Source organism: Pinus tabuliformis, chromosome 8 (genome assembly GCF_031772625.1).
Source record: "Pinus tabuliformis cultivar Carrire ecotype Pingquan chromosome 8, CPIR1, whole genome shotgun sequence".
Classification (NCBI taxonomy): Eukaryota; Viridiplantae; Streptophyta; class Pinopsida; order Pinales; family Pinaceae; genus Pinus; species Pinus tabuliformis.
In genome coordinates this window covers 113771209-113797000 of record NC_142294.1, presented here as the reverse complement: position 1 = coordinate 113797000, position 25792 = coordinate 113771209, and the positions used below count along the sequence as shown (strand labels likewise).

The 25792-nt window shown below is 37.8% G+C and overlaps 1 protein-coding gene across 1 annotated transcript; it reads left to right on the top strand.

Annotated features, from left to right (window-relative positions):
* Positions 1-15725: 15725 nt before the first annotated feature.
* LOC149234387 (uncharacterized) lies at positions 15726-18888 on the top strand. The gene is made up of 5 exons (XM_089461160.1): positions 15726-16237; positions 16327-16386; positions 17995-18068; positions 18186-18388; positions 18639-18888. The coding sequence occupies exons 1-5, from the start codon at positions 15921-15923 to the stop codon at positions 18801-18803; spliced, it is 819 nt and encodes a 272-aa protein (XP_089317286.1). The 5' UTR covers positions 15726-15920; the 3' UTR covers positions 18804-18888.
* The last annotated feature ends 6904 nt before the right edge of the window (positions 18889-25792 follow it).

The window sequence follows — 25792 nt, the reverse complement described above, 5'->3', positions numbered from 1 at the left end:
TTATAGTGTGTGCTCTGTGCTCCTAGTCGGCTTAGCTTTTAATTTTTTGAGTCTTTAGTTAGATCATAACAAAACATTCAAAGTGGCTGACCGATCTCCAAGACGGTCTCGAAGACTTCGTGGTCTCTCGCCACCAAGTTTAGAGCCTTCTCCTAGAAGGCACAGAGGCAGTACTACCGGTGGGGTCCGTCCCACGCCAGTTGACGCATCGGGGATTGATCCTCCTCTCGGGGACATTAGCGGCCAAGAAAGGCCTGGTACTTCTGAGCAAGAGAGGGACACTCCAGTCCTTTCTCGAGTTTGCTTTCAAGTAGAGAATAACGTAGAGGTAGAAGAACTTTCAGAATCATTAGTGGTTCCAAATTCTCCTCTACCATTTAGTCATCCAAACGTATTGCAATATGTTGGGACTCTGTCACATAGACCGGCAAGTCCAGGTTACGCTACGCGCTTACCATTCATGACCACTACTGGAAGCATGGCTTCTACGAGTGTTGCGACTATGCAAACCCCTACATCGGTGCAAGGGGGAGGAACCATTTCCATCCCCTCCACTTCCTTGTTTGGATCTTTTGCGAGCACATCTCTACTTGGGTCTACCTCCATTCCGTCCACGAGTGGAAATGCCCAAACCAATGCTTTTAGTACTGGACTCTTCTCTTTTGGCACCCAATCACAGGGTATTCCATCGGTTCCGTTTAGTGCGGCTACGTCCATGATGGGTGGATCGGCCTCATTCCAAGGTTTTCCTTTCGGAAGTGGTCATATACCACATTCCAACCCGACGGTAGGATCCATGCCTTTTTCTTCTATAGGACAAAGCAGCAATCCTTTCCAAGGTTGGAATAACCCTGGGGTTAGTAGTACAGGAACTGGGAATCCATTTATCGGCCAACAAGGGAATAGGCCGTACACCACGGTTAGTTCGTTTCAAAGTATTCCTCCCCTTGCTTCGGCTTGGAACCCATATCAGGGGTTATCAACTCCTTACCATTCTTTAGGAGGAAACTTTGCGGGCTATGGAGGTTATACGGCAGGAGTTGGTCAAACTCCGAATTTTGCTGGACCACAAGGCTTGCCTTTTGGTTCAGCTGGTTCTACTGGTCACTTCGGGCAGCCTGGTGCCTCCCAAATCCCAAGACAATCTCTTCAGAACTTTGGGAGTTCTGCCCAGTCTGGGTGGAATCCCCTAGGTCCTCCTAGGCTTCCATTTCTGGCAACGTTAAACTTGTCAGATCTTACTAAGCTAACAAATGATCCTATCAGATACAATCCGGCTTGGCCTCCGGTCCCAACCAAACTCCCTTCGGATATACCAAAATTCGAAGGGAAGAGTGGTGAAGATCCGGGCGATCATGTAACCACATTCCATTTGTGGTGCTCATCCAACTCCCTCATCGAGGATTCGATTAGGTTGAGACTCTTTCAGCGCACCTTGACTGGTAATGCGGCTAAATGGTACATAGAGTTGCCAGGGGGCAGCTTTACATCGTTCGCTGACTTAGCCAATATCTTCTTAAATCACTTCCAGTTGCCTGTCCGCTATGATGCTGGAACTGAACTTCTGGCCACCTTTCGTCAGGATAAGGCAACCCACATTTCTGATCACATTCAGGAATGGAGACGGAGAAAGAGGCTCATCAAAGCCGAAATCCCTCCAGAGTATCGTCTAGAGTGGTTTTTGAAGTCTTTGCAACCTGAGATCTCCAAGGATGTCTCCATGTCTGGGGTCTATTCTGAGGAGCAAGCCATTTTCAGGGCCCAGCAGTTAGAACTGATTTACTCTCAGTCTGGGATCCTCCAAAAGTACTTGCCAGATGCTCCTGGATCTAAGGTTGATTTAGCTAAGCCAAAGCCAGGTCCACACGCGGACGGTATCGTTGGGTCTGTAGACACATCTACAGTGAACTTGTTGAATCAATTGCAGCAGTGGTCTTTGCAAACTGCTTCTAACAACCAAGTCACATTGTCTAATCCTCTCGCTTCCCAAACTTCTTCAATTAACGTCGTCCAATCCGATAACCCCAAAGGAAATCAAAATTCCAATGGGAAAAAGAAAGGACGTGGTAAGAAGAAGAACTCGGATGGGAAGCCCGATGCAAATAAATCTGGCAACAACGCTGGTGGTGGTAAAGGTGAGTCGAGAAAGAAAGTTAAGTTCCCTTGCAAGTTATGCAGCGGGGACCATCTAACTCATCTCTGCCCTAGAATTGAAGACGCTCAGCGCTTGTTAGGACAGCAAGGGACTTCTAGTTCGCAAGCTGTGTTAACTAACCTGTTTCCCCAAGGGCAGAAACTTCTTGCTGGCGCGAATTCGAATCCTGGGACCTCCTCAGGGGGCAACCAGGAAGGGGAAAAAGCATCAAATGTTTTTATGATGGGTTCAAACGTCCATGTGACTACTCGGTCACGTGATTATGGTGAAGTTGAAACATCTAAGGATAAAACTGTTCCCGGAGGTAGTGACCTTCATATTGAGCGACCTCCTGTTGAGACTATACCTAGGATACCGAAAGGTTCCGCCAAACGCGCGACCATTAACCCTAATGCTAGGGCCACCCAAAATTACTCCATTGTGGAGGATTTGGCTCAAAGCCCGTGTGCTATGTCCGCTTTGGAGGTTCTCCAGTCGTGTCCGTCTCAGAGAAGTGCTTTACTCTCCGCAATTGGAGCAGTCGATCCAGCTAATTCTTTAATGCTCTCTTTTGACATGTCAAATGTCAAAAAGAGACTCCCTCATCATATCTTCTCAATTGATCTATGATGAATTGATCTATGAACTCAATGATTGCTTCAGAATTTGCTGTCTTCAAAGGAATGGCCTCCACCCACTTAGTGAAATAATCGGTAGCAGTAAGGATATACTTATGCTGTTTGGAAGATGGTGGAGTAATTTCCCCTATGATGTCCAATCCCCATTGCTCAAATGGTTGTTCAATGTTGACTGGTTGCAGAGGGAAAGCTGATTTACGTTGTCTTCCACTAGAAGTTTGATAATTGAGGCATTTCCTTACATATTCGTGGGCATCTCTAAACAGAGTAGGCCAATAGTATCCAGCATGAATAATTTTGTGAGCTGTTGTGTCATCTCCAAAATGTCCTCCTGCTGGTCCATCATGTAACTCCTGCAAAACCTTTTGTGCTTCAGGTTTCTCAAGGCATCTTAATAAGATTGAATCATAATTCTGCCTAAAAAGCACATCACCAATAATTGTAAAATTCTTTGCTTTCAACCTAATAGCCCTTTTGTTCTTGTAAGACAAGTTTGGAGGTGCATAACCATTCTTTAAATAAAAGATTAAATCTGCATATTGAGATTCAGAATCAGTAACACTTATCTGATTGATTTCTTCAGTTTGATCTGTATCACTTGATTCTGGAATGTTGGATGCTCCTGCCAATATCTTGCAAAAACCTTGGCCCCTAACAATCTTTGCTGGCCTAATTTCTAAGTCATACTCTTGAAGCGCTGTGACCCAATTTGCCCTTTTTTCACCCAGTTCTTTTTGGATTAATAGTTGCCTAACTGCAGGGAAAGGAACTATAACTTTTGTGTGGGTTTTCAAAAGGAAGGGTCTATAATGCTTGACTGCTTTAAATACAACAAAGGCTTGTTTTTCTACATCGGAGTAATTCAATTCAGCACCCTGAAGATTTGAGCTAAAAAATGAAATGGGTGCTTCCAGATTGTGATCATTTAGTTGCGTAAGTACTGCGGCATAAGACGAGTTGGATGCGATGGTATACAATGTAAAATGATTAGAAAAATTTGGAGTATTTAAGGCTGGGGCATTGATTATTGATTGCTTGATTAGATCAAAAGCTTCTTTTTCTGTTGATCCCCACTTAAAGACTGAATTTTTCTTAATCATTGTTTGAAGTGGCAAAATAATTTGAGAAAAATCTGGAACAAATCTTTTAACAAAATTGATCCGGCCTAAAAATGACTGCATCGATTTTTTATTGTGCAGGAAAGGGATTTCAGAGATTTCTTTGATCCGATCAGGATCAATATAAATGCCATCTTTAGACACAATAAAGCCTAAGAGCTTTCCTTGGTCAAGAGCAAAGAAAGACTTTTTAGGGTTAAGGGAAATACCATATCTTTTGCAACGTTGAAAAATGTGATTTAGATCATGCAAATGATTATACCTCTTCTTAGAGAATACAGTAATATCGTCTAGATAGACGACTACTGTTCTATTAATCAACCCTCTAAAAGCTATATCCATAGCTCTTTGGAATGTTACTCCTGCATTTATAAGTCCAAAAGGCATTTTCTGATATGCATATGTTCCCCATTTTGTTCTGAATGTAGTTTTAAGCTGGTCATCAGGATGAACCAGGACTTGGTTATATCCTGAGAAACCATCTAGAAAGGACATCAATTCAGAGCCTGCTACTGATTGAAGTATTTGCTCCATAGTAGGTAATGGGAAATTGTCGTTCAAGCTCGCTTTGTTCAAATTTCTGAAATCAATACAGATCCGAATGTCGCCATTTTTCTTTCTGACTGGCACCATATTAGAGACCCAGTTTGAGTGTCGGACAGGAAAAATAATCTTGGCTTTCAAGAGTTTGTTAAGTTCCGATTTTATCTAGCTCTCTAAGTTTGGATGTATTTTTCTTAACTTCTGCTGAATGGGTTTTTGGTTGGGAAGCATTGGAATGGTATGCTGGATAATGGATGTATCATAAGTCTTCAAACCATCATATTTCCAAGCAAAAACCTGCTTATTTTTCCTTAATAGTTTAATGAATGCCTCTTTCTCTTCAAAGGAAAGTCCTAATCCTAAATTAATATTTTGAGGAGCTTGCTCAGTACCTAGATTTATCAATTCAAACCTTAGGGTAGAGCTTTGGAGCTTTGCATTAGTCACAGGTTTAAACCTATCTTTAATATCATAAAGATCCTCCAGCTTTACCACAGGCTTAGGAATTGCATTTTCCTGAGGTGTTTCTCTCATTTGGGAGTCATGCTCATCTTCCTCAATGATTTGATTATCATAGGACTTTTCAGAAGTTAAGAATTGTAAAATATCCTCATCATGGTTGAATATTCTCCAATTAGTGACATTGTCAGGAATTGAAGGCCTAAAAAGCAATTCTACGGAAAATCTATCTAGGCTATAGTCTTCAGAATGTAGGAGCTTGGAAGCTACAATAGCTAGGAGATCGGCTGCCGAGTTTTGAGACCTGGGAATGGAGGAAATGTTGAATGCGGAAAAGTGTGAGGTAAGTTCTTGTACTAGCGATTGATAATGATTGAGGTGATTTGAAAGACAATGAATTGCATTTCTCACCTGTTTAACAATAATTTCAGAATCACCGAATACTTTTAGATATTGCACTTTAAGGCCGATTGCTTTATATAATCCCTGGACTAAGGCTTCATATTCGGCTGTATTGTTAGTGCATTCAAATTCTAGCCTACAGGACAGCATTGTCTTTTCTCCTTGTGGGCTAACCAAAATACATCCTGCTCCTGAGCCCTCGCTAGACTTGGACCCATCGAAATATAATGACCAAAATAAAGAAGTATTAACAATTGTATTTACAGTTTTCTCAGTATCGTTGAAACATCTAGACCTATCTGTTTGTGAAAAATTCTCAATCTGAGATGTAAAATGATTGACTGAGAAAGGGGATGGTTGGGCAACAAAGTTGCCAAAGAATGACTCTGATGAATAATTCCCCAAAATGTTGTTGTTGAACGCTACGGGTTGGTTTTCTTGCTCAAATTCAGTAACTGTATGGGTCATATGTTTCTCTCGATCGATCCTTATTTGATTTGGCTTTCCCTTATAGGGAAGCCACATATGTGACCAATCAGTGGAAATATACCCATGCAATTTTTCGGACCAATCCCTACTCAAAATTAAACCGTAAAATTCAGGTATATCGGCTATTAGGATGTCAATCCTTTGTACTACTCTGGGATCTGCAGACAACCTGATAGTTACGGAAGTAATCTCTCCCACAACCTATACTTTGGTTCTGTCCAACTGTACAATATGAATAGCAGACTTCTGGGGTTCAATGTTCAGTTTAGAACAAACTGAAGCTGGCATTATGTTAGACGATGCCCCTGAGTCAATTAAACAGTTGTGCAGGTTCCTGTTATAGATCTCATAGGTTAGAAGGAAGGGTGGAGTATGAGAATTTGATCTATCTCCAATCAGAACTGAATCGGTAGCTTCAACCATACCTGGAGGAGGTTGGCCTGAATCATTAGCAGCTTTTGCACTGGGAAGAGGTGTAGAAGGAACATCATTCAATTCTTTAAGAAGTAATTTCTGCTGATGCTTTAATTTACTAAGTTCAAACATAGTAATGTTTGCTTTAGTTTTCTTCATGTCATCAACAATGTTATACTCCATTGAATCGGATACCACTAATGTTTTAGATGTTGAAGGAGTTTTAGAAGTTGAAGGCTAGTTTTGGGGAACTGCTGCAGGTGATTTCTTTGCAGGTGTTTTTCCTTTGGTTGTAGCAGCACCAGCACTCCTTTTCTTTGATGTTGCTTGAACGGGTTCGGAAGTACTTTTACTCCTAGTAGTGACCGGGAACGCTTCCTCTTCATTATTGGTATCAGAGTTGGGGAGTATAAAATCCCACATTCCATGACATTCCACTACTTCTTCTTCATCATCAGTTGGTAAGATTGTTTCCTCTTCTTCTTCTTCTTCTTGCTCTGAATCTGCATTAGATATGACATTTGGTGTCTTTGATTCATTTCTCTTATAAGTTCTAAAGGGTCTTTTGGTTGAGGTTTCGGCTACCTGTTTCTTTATCTCAACCATTTCATTTGATAAAGTTTTTAGGACTTTTTGCAAACCTTCCATGTCATATGGGTCTTTTGGGGTCTTCTTTCTTGAGTCATCTTTAAAAGAGACTTTTTTGGCTTTTCTGTCTTCCAGAGCAGCTTTCTTCTCTAGAGCATTGATGCGTTTTTCCACAACAAGTGCTTCTCTCATGTTTTCAGCTAAGGTAGGTTTCCCAGCCCTGTCTACAAAAATGGCTATATTGGCAGGTAGGGTGGTGATATACCATTCGCTTCGAATTTGTTCACTTGGTTTGGAGGCTGTAGGGATTTTATTCAGGATTTTATTGAAGCGGGCATTAAATTCCTTAATTGGTTCCCTATGCTCTATTCTTAGATTGGAGAGATTGTTTATTAGGGTAGCTAAAGACCTATCATCTCCATATTTGGTAAGAAACTGCTCTTGGCAAGTGTTCCAACTGGTAATGGAACCAGAGGGTAAAGAGAAATACCAGGATCCTGCTGATCCTTGCAAGGTGTAAGGGAAAAGTCTAACAACAACATCTTGTTCTGTTACTCCTTTCAAGTTGACTGCTAACATGAAATTATTAATGTGTTCCTCAGCCTGGGTCCCATCATCTGGATTAAACTTGGGTAGCCATTTTTCAGGATAATCTGGTAATGGATGCAATGGTGCAGGCATATTGACTGCACCAGGTCTGGTCCATGGATCTGCCATTATAATAGCAGTAGTGGTTGATACTACCGCTGGAACTCCAGATGTCTGGGAAGGAAATAATGTTGAGGAATGAGCAGGTTGGGATGCTGAAGCTTCTAATCCCTGGTGAACAACAATATGTAATGGGGGAGTGGATGGTTGAATTTGCAGATGAGAAGTTGAAATGGAGGATGTGGATGAAAGCTCTTCACTACCAGATCCTTCAGTATTTTTCTTTGCCTTTTTCCTTTTGGGTAAAGGAAACTCAGTGGGTTCATTACCGAGCTTTTCGCTCTGAAGTCTGGTGAGAGGGTGAGATAAATTGAACTGCGAAGTCGCACTGCTTTGTGATACCTCAGATTTCTGTGGCGAAATCGAGAAGCTCTGAAGTTTGTGGATAAGAGACTAGACTTCAGGTGATTCAAGACTTAATTGTTCTGGAGTATGATGGGTTTGAGCAGTGGTAGTTGATTCCTCTTCTTCTTGTTTGGATACTGGAGAACTAGCATGCGAATGAGAAGTTCGAGGGGATTCGGAGGGAGAATTACTCTTAGAATGGCTTGCAGATTTGGGTTTGTTTTCCATTCACAGTCAGGCCCTCCTTCTAGCGCCAAAAATGTTGATGCCTCGAAAATCGCTGCAACAACATTGGGGATAACCACCCGGTCCGGACCTTAGTACAGCTCCTTTTCCGTTTGGAATAGTGGCTCCGACTGGGGATAATGGGACCAGTTTCCCAAAAGTGGATAAACGGGATGAATGGATGATTTATAAACTAAACTAGCGGTGAGCGAATAACTAAAACTATTAACAATAATACGTAAACTATGATCTATCCCGGGAACTTATTGAGCTTTAAAGTACATCACTTGATGATCCGTGTCTATAAACAGGCATATAGATGACTCCATTTAACAGACATGGACATTATTTCATTCATGATTACTATGCTTAAATAGTTAAGCAAAGCGATTAAAGTGATATTACCACACTTATCATTTATATCATTGACATATACATGATTAAAAAGAAAGGCACATCATAAAACATCCAATAGTGGAATGAATATAGATCTGCTATTACAACGCATGCATATAATCAATAATAGCAAGAATAATCACATAACAATTCATATGAAAGGAATGAATTCAGACATAGATAGAAATACCATATGAGCTGCTTGACACTCCCAATATCAATCGCTACTTGTAATTCTTCCTTCAATGCAGAAACATTCTCAACAAAGACAATAGTGCACAATTGCATAAAAACTTCCTTGTTGAATTAAGAACAACTGGTCCAGTTTCATAAAAGAATATTGACTGAAGCACAATAGTGCAAACTTCAGTCTTTAAGTCTGGTACAAAACTTTACGACCCTTTCCAAAACAATGAAAGGGTCTATAAATACTAAATTAATCTAAATATCTACTAAACTGAAATCCTACTAAATTGGCATCAATAAATCTTGACCCTATTTTCCTCAGTGATCTGGCAATCGGCGGCATGATTCATCAAGTAGGTTGCTTGCCTTTAAATCTGAGCTGACTTATCGCAAGCATTGGCTCTACTTCAGGAGGTTTGTTGAGGCGCGAACTGAGCTGGGCGGCATAGGTGGCATCCTGAATATCAGGAATCATATACCCGATCGCATCTGTTAGGCACTTAAGGGCGACTCTCTGTGTATGCGGCTTTACCAGGAAGAACCAATATGTGTCCCAGGTTAAACTGTTAATCCCAGCGATTAATCTCCCCTTTTCCTCTAAATCAGGATAACATGATTGCTCCAATGTGTTCGTTGTTGTCAACTTTCCTGGTGTGCATTGGGAGATCATGTTTGATAAATAGAGAGTGTTATTAACCAGTTCAACTAGATTGCTGGAAGTTGATTTACATCTTGAAGCTGCCCTCTCTGCTCTCATTAACTGGGACTGCCATTCCGTAAAGAGTATATCTTTATGTGTTTCTAGGATCTTGGGCAAATTCGCCGCTTGTCCTTGATCAGAATCTTGCCAGTCAAGAAATGCAGCTATGGTTTCTTCGGCTTGATCCAATTCAGTTCTGGCCTTCTCTACCTGCTTATTTATGGATGCCGTTAATTCACACAGTAACTTTGCCTGGGTGATTTTTTGACACAGAAGCTTAATTTGGGATATTAATGCAGTGTTTATTTGTAATGCTTCTGCTCTAAATTCAGCCACTTGTGGAATGCCCTTTATTTTCTCGAGCTGTGATGATAATCGAGCGATTTGCTCATCTTTTGTCTTCATCATTTGCTCGTTCGCTGCCTTCAATTGTGCCAATGCCTCTGATAATTCCTTCTGTTTCTGGATCGCGCTTTGGTCGATCCTTTGCTTTTCTGCCTGCAATTGTTGAGTTAGTTGACTGTTCACTTGCTGTTGTGTCAACAATTTCTGCTCTGCCTTCTGCTTTGTCTCAGCTAACTCTGCCTGTAATGAGAAAATCTCTTGATCCTTGGTTTTCAGTAGAAGACTTACCTCCGATGCCTTATCAATTGTCGCTGCCGAATAGGCTCCCGCATACTGCGACAGTTTTGTCAGGTCGTCGGAGGGGTCAAATTCCTCCTTCCAAACCACATTGCCCGTAACAGTTTGCTCTGGGAAAAGGGAAGGTTGATCAGTCCTTCTTCTTTTCCTTTGTCGTTTAACCACTGCTTTATGCCTCGGGCTGTAGAAAACATCCAGGGGAGGAATATCTTCTACCTGGAGAATGATTTGGTCGGAGGGGTCCTTTGGTATTATCTCAACGTCTTTAGAAATGGGTGGGCCGCTGGTTCCACTTAGAACCTGAGGTGAAGTGATGTCCTGCGTATCCGTTGTCTTGGAAGTGTCTGTATCCTTTGAACATTCCAACCCACTGATGATGGAATCAAATTGCTTCCATTCCTGGAGCAATTTAGGGTCAATACGAGTATCTATATTGACATCAATGGTGGTTTGTTTTTGCTTTTCGGCTTGGGACTCCTTCCGCACTTTTTCCTGTTCTCTCTTCTGCTGTTCCTCTTGTTCTTTCTTTTGCCTTTCCTCATGCTCTTTCTTTTGCTTTTCCTCTTTCTCTTTTCTCTGCCTTTCTTCTTGTTCTCTCCTCTGCTTTTCCTCCTGTTCTTTCTTATGATCCTTTGTTATAACCGGAGGTTCCTTTGACTGTTGTCGACCAGGCTCGCTTGATGATGTTGCTGGGGTTGTCGCTAGTAAATCTAGAGGTAGAGTTTGCAACCTCTGTTCTCTAAGTTTATTAAATTCAGTCAACCCTTCATCATTATATTTCGCTTTGGCGAATGCTTTAACCTGATTTATTGTCTCAGCTGAAGAGAACAGGTCGTCAAACATATCTTCTTTATGGTCAAATCTTGTCAATTTGGCCTGTTCTAGTGCATTATAGGCAACTTTATTTGGATCAAACTGCCTATTTGGGAGAGTCGCCAGAGTTAAGGATTGAATCTTTGTGGCTTCCTTTTCTGCATGTTTGAGATCATGCAGAGTATAGACACCACACCTCAAGGGAAAAGAGGGCCAGCCCTTCTTCTTTTCCTTCTTGAGAGTCTGTGTAACACTCTTAGCCATAATCTGGTAAGCGATTTCCCTTGCCAGTAGTTTATTAGGTATGTATAAAGGGAGGACATGGGGGTCGGCTTGGCTACCGAAAACTCTTATGTAGGTAAATCTCTCCTCTCCAAACCATCTACCTATTGCGGTTAAATCAAATCCGGCTTGATAAGAAATCTTGGGAGCAGGTTTATCGAAAATGGAATAATAAATAGGCAACATAAAGCCATTACAGACTTGGTATAGATGATGTTTATAAGAAGATTTCCACAATTTCTGATGATATATATGAATAGGCGTGGGGTCTTGTGCAGTCCACCTCCAGCCGAGTACGGGGAATTCAGAGTTAAAACACAGGGTATCTAGAATATAGGCACTGTAGTAGAATGGGGGAATTACCCTTTCAGAAATACGGGTCTTGCTTCTAAACTCAAGCACAGTTGTTGCTAATTTGTCTGAGAGGATAGTGGCCCAATCCATAATTTCCTTTTTGCATGCTGCTTCCATTAGGGGGACCATTTCTATGGTAAAATTAGCAGAGTCATGAAATCCCCACAATCTACACATCATTATTCCAGCATAGCAATAAGGAGAGGCCAGGGAATCAACTGAGTACTTACCAGACGACTCATGTTTGTGCTTGGCCGGATTTTGTCTCCAATCCCGGATGGGTTCGGATTCAACTTCATTTTCGTTTGCGAATTTCTCTAGGAACGCCTTATTATATATCTTCTCTGGCTCGGGCAAATGATACATTTGCCTTAGATCATCCACCCTGAATGACCCGAAAATTCTCCCGTCTCTGGTGCTGAAGGTTCTATCCAGGATTGGGATTTCTTCAATCGCCCACCGCACTACGTCTGTGTATGGGAGAATTTGCTCCCTAGCTGCTATCCGGTGAAGGAAGGAGTCAGCTAAGTCCTTGAGAGTACCCTCAGACTTCCGAGTTAAATCCACAGTAGCTTCTACTGTTGTCACTGCTGGTTCTTCGGCTTCAATCAGGTTGTAGGTACCTTGCCAAGTAACTCTGACGAGACCCAAACATGTAGTATCAGATATCAATCCCTTCTTTTTGTCCACGACGGCTTGTCCTGCAGCTGGTGTAGCGGAAGCGCCTGTGGTCTTCTTGGATTTCTTCCCCATTTTGCTTGAGCTTTCTCCTTTGGATGAATTCTGCACAGAGGCGAAAATAAACGTAACACAGAGATATGCCAATGAAAATCCAATATGGGAAAGATATAATGATCAAAGCGTGCTGAGAGATTAACTCTTAAAAATGGCCGCGGATACAATCCATGGGAAGATCTTACAATTACATTAAATGGCCGTTTAAAACCTACCACCCTTTAAATGCCCATTATACCATCGTTCGGCCGAATGACCCGTTTAAGCGTGCTACAGATGTTTTGGCGGTTGGGCGTAGGTGCATCATTGCTTAGCAGATTAAGCTTTAAATATGATTTGATCATAATATCTCTCCTTTTAACGGCTTTTTTGAAATCCGCGCTATATCATAATCGGGCGTCGGGAACACTTAAATCCTTATGTTGACAATTTTGAAACCCCGATCGCCGATAGCGAAATCGCATCGCATCAGGGTGAATGGGCATAACAATGTGCATAGATAGTGTATCGCCGATTGCTGATTGCGATATCGCATCGCATCGGGGGTATGACCTGGGCGCCTTATTATTGTGCATAGGATATTGCCGATTGCCGATTGCGATATCCCATCGCATCGGGGTGAAAGGCTTGGGGTGCTTTAAGACTGCGTATAGAGTATCGTCAATAGCCGATAGCGATATCGCATCGGCGGGAACCCATATGTCACTTATTTGTGTTTTCTATGTCATTGCGATATGCGATCTTGCGATCGCTTTATCGCAATGATAAAAGATTGTTTTATTTGATCAAAAATGGGTTTTTCAAAAGGTTTTGTATAATGTCTTCCTTTGGTTTGCGGACCTTTTTCAAATAATGCAATATTGATACCAATTAACTTCTAAAGGGACCCATTTCATATGATAATTTTGTAAATATAAATGATATGAAATGGGGGGTTGTTGTAGGGCACAACAGAGTGCAATGTAGTATGGAAGACACATAGCCCCACTAGCCTTAACAAAAAAACCTCCACAAATTGACACACTATTTGGAATATGGCCAAACATATATGTAGTTCAGAGATGAGGTGTTGAAAATGAATAGGAGTGTGAAGACTTCAGGTGTTAAGCATCCCTTAGGAGAAGGGCACCCATAGCCATGACTTCCATAGGGAACACAACCAAAGATTGGATAAAGTAAAACATATCAACCACCTAGCAAGACCAAGTCTATCACTAGTGAGAGCCTTGCAATGGCTTAAGAAACTAATGAAAATACCCCATTCACATGACCCATTAATTTGTGTGTGTGTTCATATCCACGCAAGGTCATTGAATCATCTAGAACAAACTATGTACCATGTGAAAATTATCTTTATCTAAGGAATCATTATGGTATTAACTTCTAAGTGTTTAATATTCATTGCCACTATAACCTACATGCTACAAAAGATCAAAGATGTTTCTAGGTGTTCCCACAAATCTCTAGGTGTTCCCACAAATCTCTAGAAGAATGGAAGCTTTTAAATGTTATAGTAAAACAAATATCAGGTTCCTACCACTCCATCAAGAAAATTAAAAAAATATATAATATTATTAATAATTTTCAATTAAAAATAATTAAAATAAATCTATTTTTACATTATCTTCTAATTATATAATATGTTAAACAATTTTTTTATTATATATTAATCATAATTTGAAATAATAATTCTTATTGATTTCAATCATAATCATTGATTTAAATCCTATGTGAGTGGTCCCACCTACCTAACTTACTAAAAGGAAATTAGTAATTCCCATTTTTTTTTTTAACCATTACCATTGACTTTCATTTAACCTAATCTCTGGACATAAAATTAGTTGAGAAAAATAAAATAATATTATCTATATCTTAAATCTTAAAAATATACCTTTATAATTTTAAATTAAAAACACAATTTTAAAAAATAAAAAATACCATAAAATCTCCCAAAAATATAATATAAATTTTAAGTTTTCTCTTATTCAAATTAATTTTGTAATTTTTATAAAATTATTAAATTCTAAATCATGAATTCTAGATTTTAGACTAATAGACCGTGGAATATATATTTGACAAACCGAAGCTTCCGTGGTTGTTACACAAAACACAAATTCAATTTGCTTGAATGTTAAAACAACAAATTTCACACGCTACCAACATAACACAACACAGCAGAGTTTCAAGCGTCCACGTCAACTCTTTAATGACTTATTCGTTAATGGTGGGAAGTTATTTGTGGAGTGGGTTTTAATGATTGAAATTGCAATTTAAAAAAAACAAAATACTATAATTTTATCTATTTAAATATATATGGTTATTTATATGTTTAGTTTTAGTGGACGTTAACCACTATTATTATCATCAATATGGGTGAAGGTTTTAATAGAGGTTATTCATGTGTTCCGAAGGTTTTAAATATTTTTATAAAATTATTTAAAGCCTAATTTCTGAGATTTTTATTTTGGTTATCAATTTTGGAATATTTTAGAAATAAATTAAAATAAAATAAATTTTGGAATATTTTAAAATTTAGTTTAGATCTATCTTAATTTTAGAGATAATTTTTTTTCCATTTTAAAAGAAGCTTGCATATCAATAGATTTGATCTCTCGACCCTTGGTAGATTCGAAGTTAAGATGGATCTAGGCTGGTTTAATTTTTCCCTTTAAATAAGCTATATTCCATATGAATATCATGGATCAATACCATGGTTATTTTTATTTCTATTATTATTTTATTTTATATCATTATTTTATTATAATTTTTTTCTTTTTATTTTATTTTTACCAAGTTAACCGGTTTATATTATATTAATCTTTTTATTTAATTTAATTTTTTATTTTTTATTTTTATGTAATTTGACTTAGTCAACAAGTTAACATTACATTACAACATATTAAAACATATTTACCCCACTAGGGCACCTCACAATTAGATAAACCAAAACAAAATCAACTATTTGTATTTGACTTCGCTTTGTCAATTTTTTGAAGAATTTTCACTTTTGAATTTTCAAAATAATCTAAAATCTGCAATTCAATTAGCAGTAGTCTATCTGTTATATGTTTTGGAAGGTTTCAGGTCTTTTTAACCCAGAATCCTGCAAGAATTTGTTGGAATCACAAGCTTAAGTTGTGAACTCTCCACAATATGAGTGCCAACTGTTTTTTCATTGCGCTGAACCCATATATGCTATCAAAAACATATTTTAAACAACAAAGATCAATTTCACCAAAAAGTTTTTGCCTAAATTCCCACAAATAAAAACTCCAAAACATATCATGTTTACACCAAACCATTCAATTATAGTTAGGAAAGCCCTAAAAATTAGCTCAATTAGTCAAAAATCCCCATCTTTAATAACCTAGCTATTGAGATGTGAAGAATCAAAATTCTAAAATATTCCCAAAATCAACCAAAAATTAATTCAACTTACCCTGGAAAAATTCCAAAATATTTCCAAAACCAGCCATCCAGATAAATTCAACATTCAACTGACTGGCCCCAAAACCAACCATCCAGATAAATTACACTCTACCTGTTTGCCCACGCTTCACACAAACTCATACATATTCCACAATTCTTTTGTGCTTGTACCGTATTCATATGGAGGAAAGCCATTGACAGTTCTTCCTCAAAATCTATATCATGATCAGTGGTCCAATAAGAAGAGATGAGTACCCATCTCTGTAAACCAATCATCTGACCACACCCTTCTGCTTCGAACATCCCCTGTATCTGTAGAGATGAGTACCCATCTGTATAAATCATTCATTAGACCAGGCCCTTCTGCTTCTGTCAACACCTGGTCTATTGTCCAATCCACAATTAATGCATCTGAGATTTACAAACTGAATCCCTGCAATCGGCCGAGATTATATTCTTCCCCTGCACGTTTTGGCCTTCACAATATCAGGCGCCCGCCATTTGCCAATGGCGCTCTCTCGAAAACATTGAGGCCCTCTAAGTCTGTGGGACTTAATTTATGCATATCAAGGCACCGGTCTGATGACTTGAATGCACAGAGACATACAAAGGGTACAGAAGTTTCAATGCAAAACAGGTGGGATTCTTGTGCTAATAAATATTATTTGCAGCCAGTCCTGTTTTTTATTTATTCATCTTAATAATTATGAGTCCCTAAAATTGCAGGTCCAGAGGCATAAACATTCACGGACAAGCAAATAATACATTTTGGTTTATCCCACACGGGTCAGTTATCCATGAAATGTCTTGAGAAGTGCTCACTATGTTTATTCAGTTATATGCATTAGTACTGTAGATGAATATATATCTCTGTGAATGAATATTGTCATGGATTTGTGATTTCATTCAATGGTGAAATTGAGGAGATCATCTTAATTGGGATGGGATTGGGGAAACTCTTTTGCCAGTTTTTTTTTCCAATTTTTTTTTCAAATGGGATTGGAAAAACTCTTTTGCCAGTTTTTTTTTCAAATATTTTGAAATATGATGGATATGAACAAATGAATATAGCTATGGATTTGTGATTTCATTTAATGGAGAAATTGATGAGATCATCTTAATTGGGATGGGATTGGAAAACCTCTTTTAGCTATGGATTTGTGATTTCATTTAATGGAGAAATTGATGAGATCATCTTAATTGGGATGGGATTGGAAAACCTCTTTTGTTAGTTTTTTTTTCCAAATGTTTTCAAATATGATGCATATGAATAAACTCAGAAAGTTAATTTAATATATAATTATTAATATTCCAAAACTTACTTGTTTTTGTTCATCAAATTTCTAAAATATTCTAAAATCTACTATTCACATAAAAATCTTTTTTTCCCTACTACAAACTATCTCCCATCAAAATAAGACAGTACAGCTAAAAAAACCATCCCCAAAACTTGTATTATCTGGTTGATGCTTTTCAATATCTATAAAATCCAATTTCATTCGGTAATGATTAATGACAATTTTTCGGAGGGGGGAGGAGTGCATCCCCCTGAAGAATATTACATATATTCACTGAAAGCGAGCAGATACAACACATATCGTGGAAGTAAGCAGATATACAGACTGCAGAGCAGCGTTACACACACCATGAGTCAAACCTGGGCGAGGAGGCTATGAACGACCGTCCCTAACCACTCACAATAACCACGTGTACAGAGAGATTATATATATATATATGGATATGGATGATGCCAATTTCATTCTGTAATAATTAATGACAGAGATTATATATATAGATAGATTTTACATCAGGTCTAATTGACTATTATTTTTTTCCTCAAATTAATTTAAATAAACTCATTTTGTATTAATTTAAAATTGTCATTGTAAATTTAAAGAAAATCTCTTCCCCATATATATAGATATACTCTTATTTTTTCCACCAAATTTAATTTAAATAAACATATTTTATACTATTTTAAAATTGCCATCAAAACTATAAAATTTCCAATTAAAAAAATCTCTTCCCTATACATGACTATTATCGTCTTCACCAAATTTAATTTAAATAAACATATTTTATATCATCCTAAAATTGTCACCAAAACTATAAACTTTCCAGTTAAAAAAAATCAAATCTCTTCCCTGTACATTCACTTCAGTTGATGACTATTATCTTCTTCACCAAATTTAATTTAAATAAACCTATTTCATACCATCTTAAAATTGCCACTAAAACTATATTAAATAAAATCTCCTCCCTGTGCATTCACTTTAGATTGACATAAATATATAGCCTTTCATGTTCAAAATGTAACAAAGTCATTTCACCTCACATTAATTGACCAAATTCCTGAATTTTTTTTATTGTATTTTATGTTTTCAATCCTCACAGGCTACGATCGCTCTTTTGCACTATAATAACCTTATGGAGAGGGTACAAGTCCCCTGCTATCTTGAAAATAGAAGGTACGCCTTTTGTCTGTAAGAAAAAGATAATTGTCTGGTGTTGCAGGTGCCAACTTTTCACCATTAATTTATCAGTGAATGAAAAATGATAAACATTTTGATATAAAAACTATGTAGGGGATGTGGAGAAAGTAGTGGAAATAGTTGAAGATGTGGCAGAGACAGCAGAGAAAGTGGCCACCATGACAGAGGAGATATGTGAAGACATAGCAGAAGAGTTTCCTCAGGAGGGGGCCATCAATAAAGCGGCCCATTTTGTTGAGCATCTGTCAGAGGAAGTGATTAAAAAAGCCCACAATACTGAGGAATTCATTCACAAGGTATATATTCCATTTGTTATTTTGGTTATCTATCATTTTTTTAATGGATATCTATCTGTTTTAACAGACAGTGGATGGTTTTTAATTTGGGATTTTGTCAAATATCAAGAATCAAGAAGCATTAAATCTAAACACATTGATATCACACTGAGTTGTCAAATATCAAAAATCAAGAAGCATTAAATCTAAACACAATTAAGAGATAGTTTATTTGCTAATGAGATAATTGCTTAAACTGTGGTGGGTTCAGGTTACCTCGACTGAAAATATTGTGGAGACAAGCATAGAGAATGCAGTGGAGGCGGTGGAGGGGCTAATAACTGCTAAGCCGGCCATATCTAAATCCGAACCTAATCAGGATGACCAAATTATCGATACCTCCATAGGAAAAACTAATTCGAAATCAAAATTGTAATGAAATACATGCAGTAAGCAAAGATGTACATTGGTTTTTATAAATAATACTGCTTTATTACCAAACAATTTAATGGTCTTGGGTGATTCAAGAGAGTTACTTTTTTTTCAGGAATTGGATCTGCCTTTCTTTTGTAAGGAATTGAATCGGTCAGTTCAAGTGATTAATTAAAATGGGGTTGAGTCCTCATTTGAGTATTAATCATCTGTGGAAATATTTGACAATACCTCAATCTTTCGATTTATTGAATTAAACTTTCATTCTCATATTGGTTAAGAGACATGGCTCACAACATTATATAAATTTTAACATACCATGATTCTTATGTCAATCATAGAACTTCTAAGAAAGTGATGCCTCTCACAAACGTGATGGTTGATTGCGCCTCTTACTATTGTCAAAGAAACTAGGGCTTAAACCCATCAAACCCTTTATGGTTGCAAGTGCTTATCTCAAGGATACTAGTGTTGGGCTCCCTGTTAATGGCGGTGTAGAAGGATAATTCAACACTCCCCGTGTGTTTCGTGGCATGTGCTTAACACTAGCGATGTGACTATTTACTAACACCTGCGGGTTTTGGTGTAATGACAATCGTGACTCCAACAAGTGGTATCAGAGCCAAAGGTCTCGAGTTCGAAACACACCTGGCTTGCATTGGGGGGTGAGATTGTTGGGCTCCCCATTAATGGCAGTGTAGAAGGATAATCCAATGCTCCCCGTGTGTTTCGTGGCATGTGCTTAACACTAGCGATGTGACTGTTTACTAATACCTGTGGGTTTTGGTGTAACGGAAATCGTGACTCCAACAACTAGGGTTTCACCATCCAAAAACCTCTCACTATTTCAATAACTAAAATACACATTATGTAGATCAACAAGAAGGTAATCTCATTTTAATTAGCTTTGATACAATGTAAATATCAAAAATTTGTTTCACATCAAGCTTGGGGCTCTCCCGATTTATTATATTTCACTTCTCTCCAACCAAATACATTGTAGAATTTTTTGTAGATTCAACAACTCATGTAATTTTCTAAAACACAAGACAAGAATCTACTCTACTTTCAACAACGAAAACCAATAGATCGATGAAAACAATAATCAGCAAGAGGAAGATAATCAATCGCACATAACACAATATTTCTCTAGGGAAAACAACTGCTCAAAACCCTGACTATCTGTATTGCATTAATCAAAAGCCCAAGATGAAAATACAATGCTTGTTCTCACTAAAACAATCCCTGCATAAGTATAATCAACTCTCTACCTCACAAGCCCACTCTGGCCAACACTTAGCCAATTTTGTTGCCTGCCAAGTTCCTATTTCCTTGCACAATTCCTAGGAGGATCGACGCATATTTAATTGAGAAATCCTTTTTCCAAAACTGGAAAATCCAAACTTAGGTCCATAACTAATTGCATGCATGATATGTACAACTCAGAAAATCATACAACTAATAATACACTATCCTTGCACTCTAGTCTCAATTGGGCCTTTCTCTTAACTGACATGCATGAGTTTCTCTTGAATAAATCTCCAGTTAGCTGGAGTAGTACTGAGGATGCACCACTGCACCAACTCACTACTAGACCTCTACTAGTTCCATAAATAGTTAGAACTAGTTTAACTGACTATAACTCAGTCAAACTGAATTGTCTAATTACAACTCAAATAAATTCATCCTGGACCCCTAAAATTTAGGGATCACACTTAAATGACTACAGAAAGAATTTCAACTCAAAATTCCTAAGTTAATTAAACTTAAATAACTATTTACAAATTGCTATGAGAATATAATTCGATTTTAATTCACAATTTAATTCAAGGACAAATTAAACTAGAATTTCTTGTTGCCATTTCTCAACATACATGAAGTGGCCCAATAAGCCCAATAAAATAAACACTAAATAAATGTATTTCAAGGGAACTGTGTATACCATTTCCAACATATAACATATATGAAAATTACTTATATCCAATAAGTTTGTTACAGCAAAAAATTATATACCTTCTTAATTTCTATTTAGTGGTCCATCCACTCAACAAAATCTACTCATTGTTATGTATGAGTAGAAATAACCAATACTTGAAATTAGTCCAACACCATTAGACTCCATAAGATGAATTTCAAATTCCCAAGTACACAAAGTTTGGGCAATAAAATACACTTCACATATACAAAATGATGAAGTGCAAGTACATACCAACAATTTGTCATAAAATGGTACAATTTTTTTAAGCTTATCGCAAACTAGGACTATCCAATGAATCTAAACCCTACCTAAGGTGTCCACCATAAACAAAAAACCCAAATGAGAATATATGACGTAGGAAGTTATCACACTAAGCTACTCCTAGGGCTCAACAACAAGATTATTCTTATCTACTCATAGCCACCCCAAGGGATCAATAAGAAGATGGCATCAACACCAACAAGTCCACCTTTGGTCTTTCTCCAAGCTTGCCTCACACATGCTCCACAAGAAAAACACTCCAAATCTCCTCTAGGGTTTCTTTGTTTACAACCCATAGGTCCTTCTCACACAAGGATTTCAACCCTAACACGTTAAGCCTCCATTTTTTTCCTCTTAGAAATCCCAACACCTTCCTTCCTTACATCGAGAGAAGTACAAAGACTCAAGACATGCTCACCAAAAATATACAATGATCTAATGAAGTCTCTTCTACCATGTTTCTTGATCTGTAAACTGTCATGGATATTCCACTGGATAGTTCATCACAACAATTCTGATAAAATTATATTTAAAATATGAAATTCTACACTATTATAGTTTTGTTAGATTTTTGGATTTGTAGATTTATTGTTAATAGTAAATGCACATGAATTTAAAATTATGCAAAAAATATAGAACGGAAAAATAAAATCTCATGCACATCTGGCACATGAAATGACCTAGAGAACCCTTTTGGGAGAAAAACCCAACTGGAAGGTGAGGTCACTCCACTCTCTTTCTCTAAACATAAATATGGTTTTGAGTACAAAGAAGTATAAGTGATGGCATGTGGATTGCTACAATGCACAAATCCTCTTGATGTGCTCGACCTCCTATCCCTCTTCGCTATTTTTGCTCAACTATGGAACAAATGCAGTAAAAAAAATGGAACCCTTTTCCCTCTTAGTGGCCTGGTTATAACACAACTCGATAGCCTACTAATGGTTAGGTTTGACTACCTCAACTCTTAACCAAAGTTACAATATAGAATCTTTTAGAGTATTTTACATCATAATCACATGGATAGCCCATTTTTCATGAATAATGGGGGCTGACATGGCATCCTCTCAAATTATGGTGGTGAAAATACGAAGGTCAAATTCTAAATGGCATAAATTTAGAATACAAACTCCAATTGAAGTGATTCTTACACCATTGGAAAGGTCTCTTTGTGTAGAATAGGGAAAAAAGGTGCCACACTAAAGTGGAATTTTTTTACCCCTAAAAAATGTTGTTTGATGCCTCAAAATGCTCCTGGAAGGTTTCAAACCTTGTTTTGCCTAACTTCATCCTTCTAGTAAAAAAAATCATGTGAGTTGATTCCTCCACTTTTTCCACTATGAAAGCATCATGATGGATGACAAACAATATAATGATCTAATCCAGATCACTTCTTGTCCATCTAGGGTTTGCATCCTACAAACCTTAGGTCTTTTCCTTTTGAATTACATAAGCAGTAAGGCCACTATACTATGTTTCAATGGAATATGAAAAGTACATTGACATAAGTCCGAAGTCTTCTTCAAGCTAACCATCACACCAAGCTCCAAGAATCATCTACTCCTTTCTCCCTTTGTGCTCTTAATAGAGGGTTGATATCACAAAAACCCTAGGTCTTCTTCTCTTAGTGCTTCACACAAGCACTAAGACCCGAGCTCATCCCCATAATTAGAATTCATCTTTGTGTCATGTCTTGGATTTATATCATAAAATCTAGGTCTTTATCCTAGAAAGTATTCACCAAGGAAATTAAAAACATAGAATAATGAGTACATCAATAGTGAGTAATGAAAATGTCTCTCTGCTCCATTTATATGGAATATTGAAGGAGGCCAACACACAACATAAAATAGGTCCACATAAGTAATCCTAGACCTAAGTCAACAAGGAAATACCATATAGAGCTCTTTATAGTACAAGGATGATGAGTGTCATGCTATATTTTTACCAAACATCATGGTGGTTCACCCTCCAAGCATTATTCCTTTTTCACACAACGATCCTCCTTCGAGATGGTACATTATGTAGAAAGTTGTAGTCCAATGTCCCCTCTTACATAATAGATCATTCTCCAAGTGTCCTCATCCAAGGTGCTACTCCTCTGGTTATATGCCACATTTCCACTTTCACCCAATGCTAATCAACATGTGTGCCAAGTTGTTTACCTTCCCTAGTGTTTCTCTTGGACATATGTATCTAGGTCTAGAACCAAAATCCATAAAGTATGCACCTCAACCCAAGTATCAGATGTACTGGGATCTTGCTGCAAATTTTGAATGAGTTTCAACACCTCTTCTTCATTCTTTCATTCATCCCTTGCTTCAGTCATCCAATTAGGTTGGATAATAGAAATGGCATAGAGTAATGCTTCCACATCCTCATCCTTTCTCGAGAGTGCATCTAGAACAAAATTTTTCTTCTGTTTTATGTAGATGATTTCAAAGTCATAGCCCAATATATTTGTGACCCATTTTTGTTGCTCTTCTGAAGATAATCTTTGTTCCAAAAGGTATTTAAGGCTATCATGAATTGTTTTTACCATTGCTTTAGTGCATGTAGTATTTCCAACATTTCCTTCTCAAAAATAGGTTTGTGTAAATAATTTCCCTTGATTGGAGAAATTTTAAAATAAATGGGTCTTCCTTCCTGCATTAAAACAACACCAATAACATTTCCTGAGGCATCACATTCCCCAAAAAAGGTTTTTTTGAAGTCTGGTGTAGCTAAGACCAGTGCTTGACACATTGCCTCTTTAAGATGTTCAAATGCCTTATTTGCTTCTAGAATCCAAGAAAATGCATCTTTCTTCACTAATGTTGTTAGAGGTGCTACTATTCTCCCATAATTCCTAACAAACTTGCAATAATACCCTGTCAACCCAAGAAATCATAGAATATTCTTTAGGGTTGTGGGGATTTTCCATTCCTTAATGGCTTTAATTTTGTTAGGGTCTACCTTAACACCCTTATGAGATACAATATGACCCAAATATTCCACCTCCTATACTCCAAAGAAACATTTGGAAGTTTTTGCATATAATTGTTTCTCCTCCAATAGTTTGAGCACTGTATCAACATGTTGAACATGATCCTTCTAATACTTGTTGTAGATTAGTGTATCATCAAAAAATACTAACACAAATTTTCTAAGGGTTTGAAAATGGAATTCATCAAACCTTGAAATGTGGAATGTGCATTAGTAAGGCCAAAAGGCATGACCAAAAATTCATAATGACCTTCATGAGTTATGAATGTTGTTTTCAGAATGTCTTCAGTCTTCATTCTAATTTGATGACATCCTAAACGAATATCCAACTTGGTGAAGTAAATTGCTCCATGTAATTCATCCAACAATTCATCAATCACAGGAATGGGAAATTTATCTTTAATAGTGAGCAGGTTGATCTCCCTATAATCCATACACATACACCATGATCCATCCTTCATGTGCACCAATAATATTGGAATATAGAAATAAATTTGGTTAGGTTGAATTATACCGACCTATAGCATTTTTGCAACCATATGTTCAATTTCACTATTTTGGGCATAGGAATACCTGTAAGTCCCGACGTTTGTAGGAAAACTTCATGGAATCAAGTGAATAGCATGATCATAATCACAAATAGGTGGGGGGCTTTTGAGAGTCTCAAATACCTTGGAATGATTTTCCAAGACTTTTTGGAGATTTGCATAAATGGATTATTTTGATATTTGAACCTCTAGTGAGCATAATTGTGCAATTACACTCCATTTTTCTTTCTTCAAAATATTTTCCATGAAATTAGAGCTGACTATCTTCCCTAGTTTCCCTGCGGTACCCCTTAATTCAATTTCCTTTCCTTCCCAAAAAACTTTCAAGAAAATTTCTTGAAAATTAAAAATTATCATCCCCAAAGATTGTAACCATTGGACTCCTAGTATAACATCGACACCACCCATTGAAATGGAAATAATTGGACTATTCAATACATATTCCCCCATGGTTAGCTTGATATTATGACACTTTCTAGAGAAATTTATAGTTCCTGTTGGGTTGTTTTATATTCTTTCCACGACTAGCCAATGTAGTTAACCGGGGGGTTAGAGGGAGGGTAGAGCTCCCCCTTCGTTGCGCCGATTCCGCAGCGGGGGGGTCACAGGGGGGCGGTAGCCCCCCCTATCCGGGGGGTTTGAGGGGGCTAGGTAGCCCCGCTCTATGGTGTCCAAGGCAGCGCCCCAGGGAAATTTTTTTTGGACCCTATATTAGGTTGGGCAGACCTACCTATGGTTTTGTGCATGGTTTTTGCACATGGTTTTGGACGCGATGGTTTTCAGTCCATGGTTTTGGACACGATGGTTTTTGGTTTGTGGTTTTGGACGCGATGGTTTTTAGTCCATGGTATTGGATGCTTCGACATGTATAAATATGTATTGTAACATTGAAAGGAACATAATGAAAAATCAATCTGGTAGTCCCGGTTTTGGGATCTAGGGAAAAATTTCTATGTATATGTGTTTTATGTGTTATGCTCTCGCATTGTTTATTTTCTGTGTTTTAGAATTCCTATGCAAGTAATTTCTATATGGGGTTAAAACCTACATTTTGTATCAGAGCTATTTTGGCTTCAAGGGGACGCCTTTGTTGCTGAGGGGTTTCGCTCGGGACTGTAGTAGACCCTGTTTAGTGGGAGATCTGCGGGATCGATTCTGGTGGTGAAAGAAGATGGTGAGCAGTGGAAAGATAAAGATCAAGAAATTTAATGGTCAGAGTTT

Bases quoted from the DNA above. Each gene is read 5' to 3' on its own strand.
- LOC149234387 (XM_089461160.1), top strand. From the start codon at position 15,921: ATGAGTACCCATCTGTATAAATCATTCATTAGACCAGGCCCTTCTGCT. The intron at 16,238-16,326 runs GTGGGATTCTTG...CTAAAATTGCAG, and splicing joins GAAGTTTCAATGCAAAACAG to GTCCAGAGGCATAAACATTC. The intron at 16,387-17,994 runs GTCAGTTATCCA...CAATCCTCACAG, and splicing joins TTTTGGTTTATCCCACACGG to GCTACGATCGCTCTTTTGCA.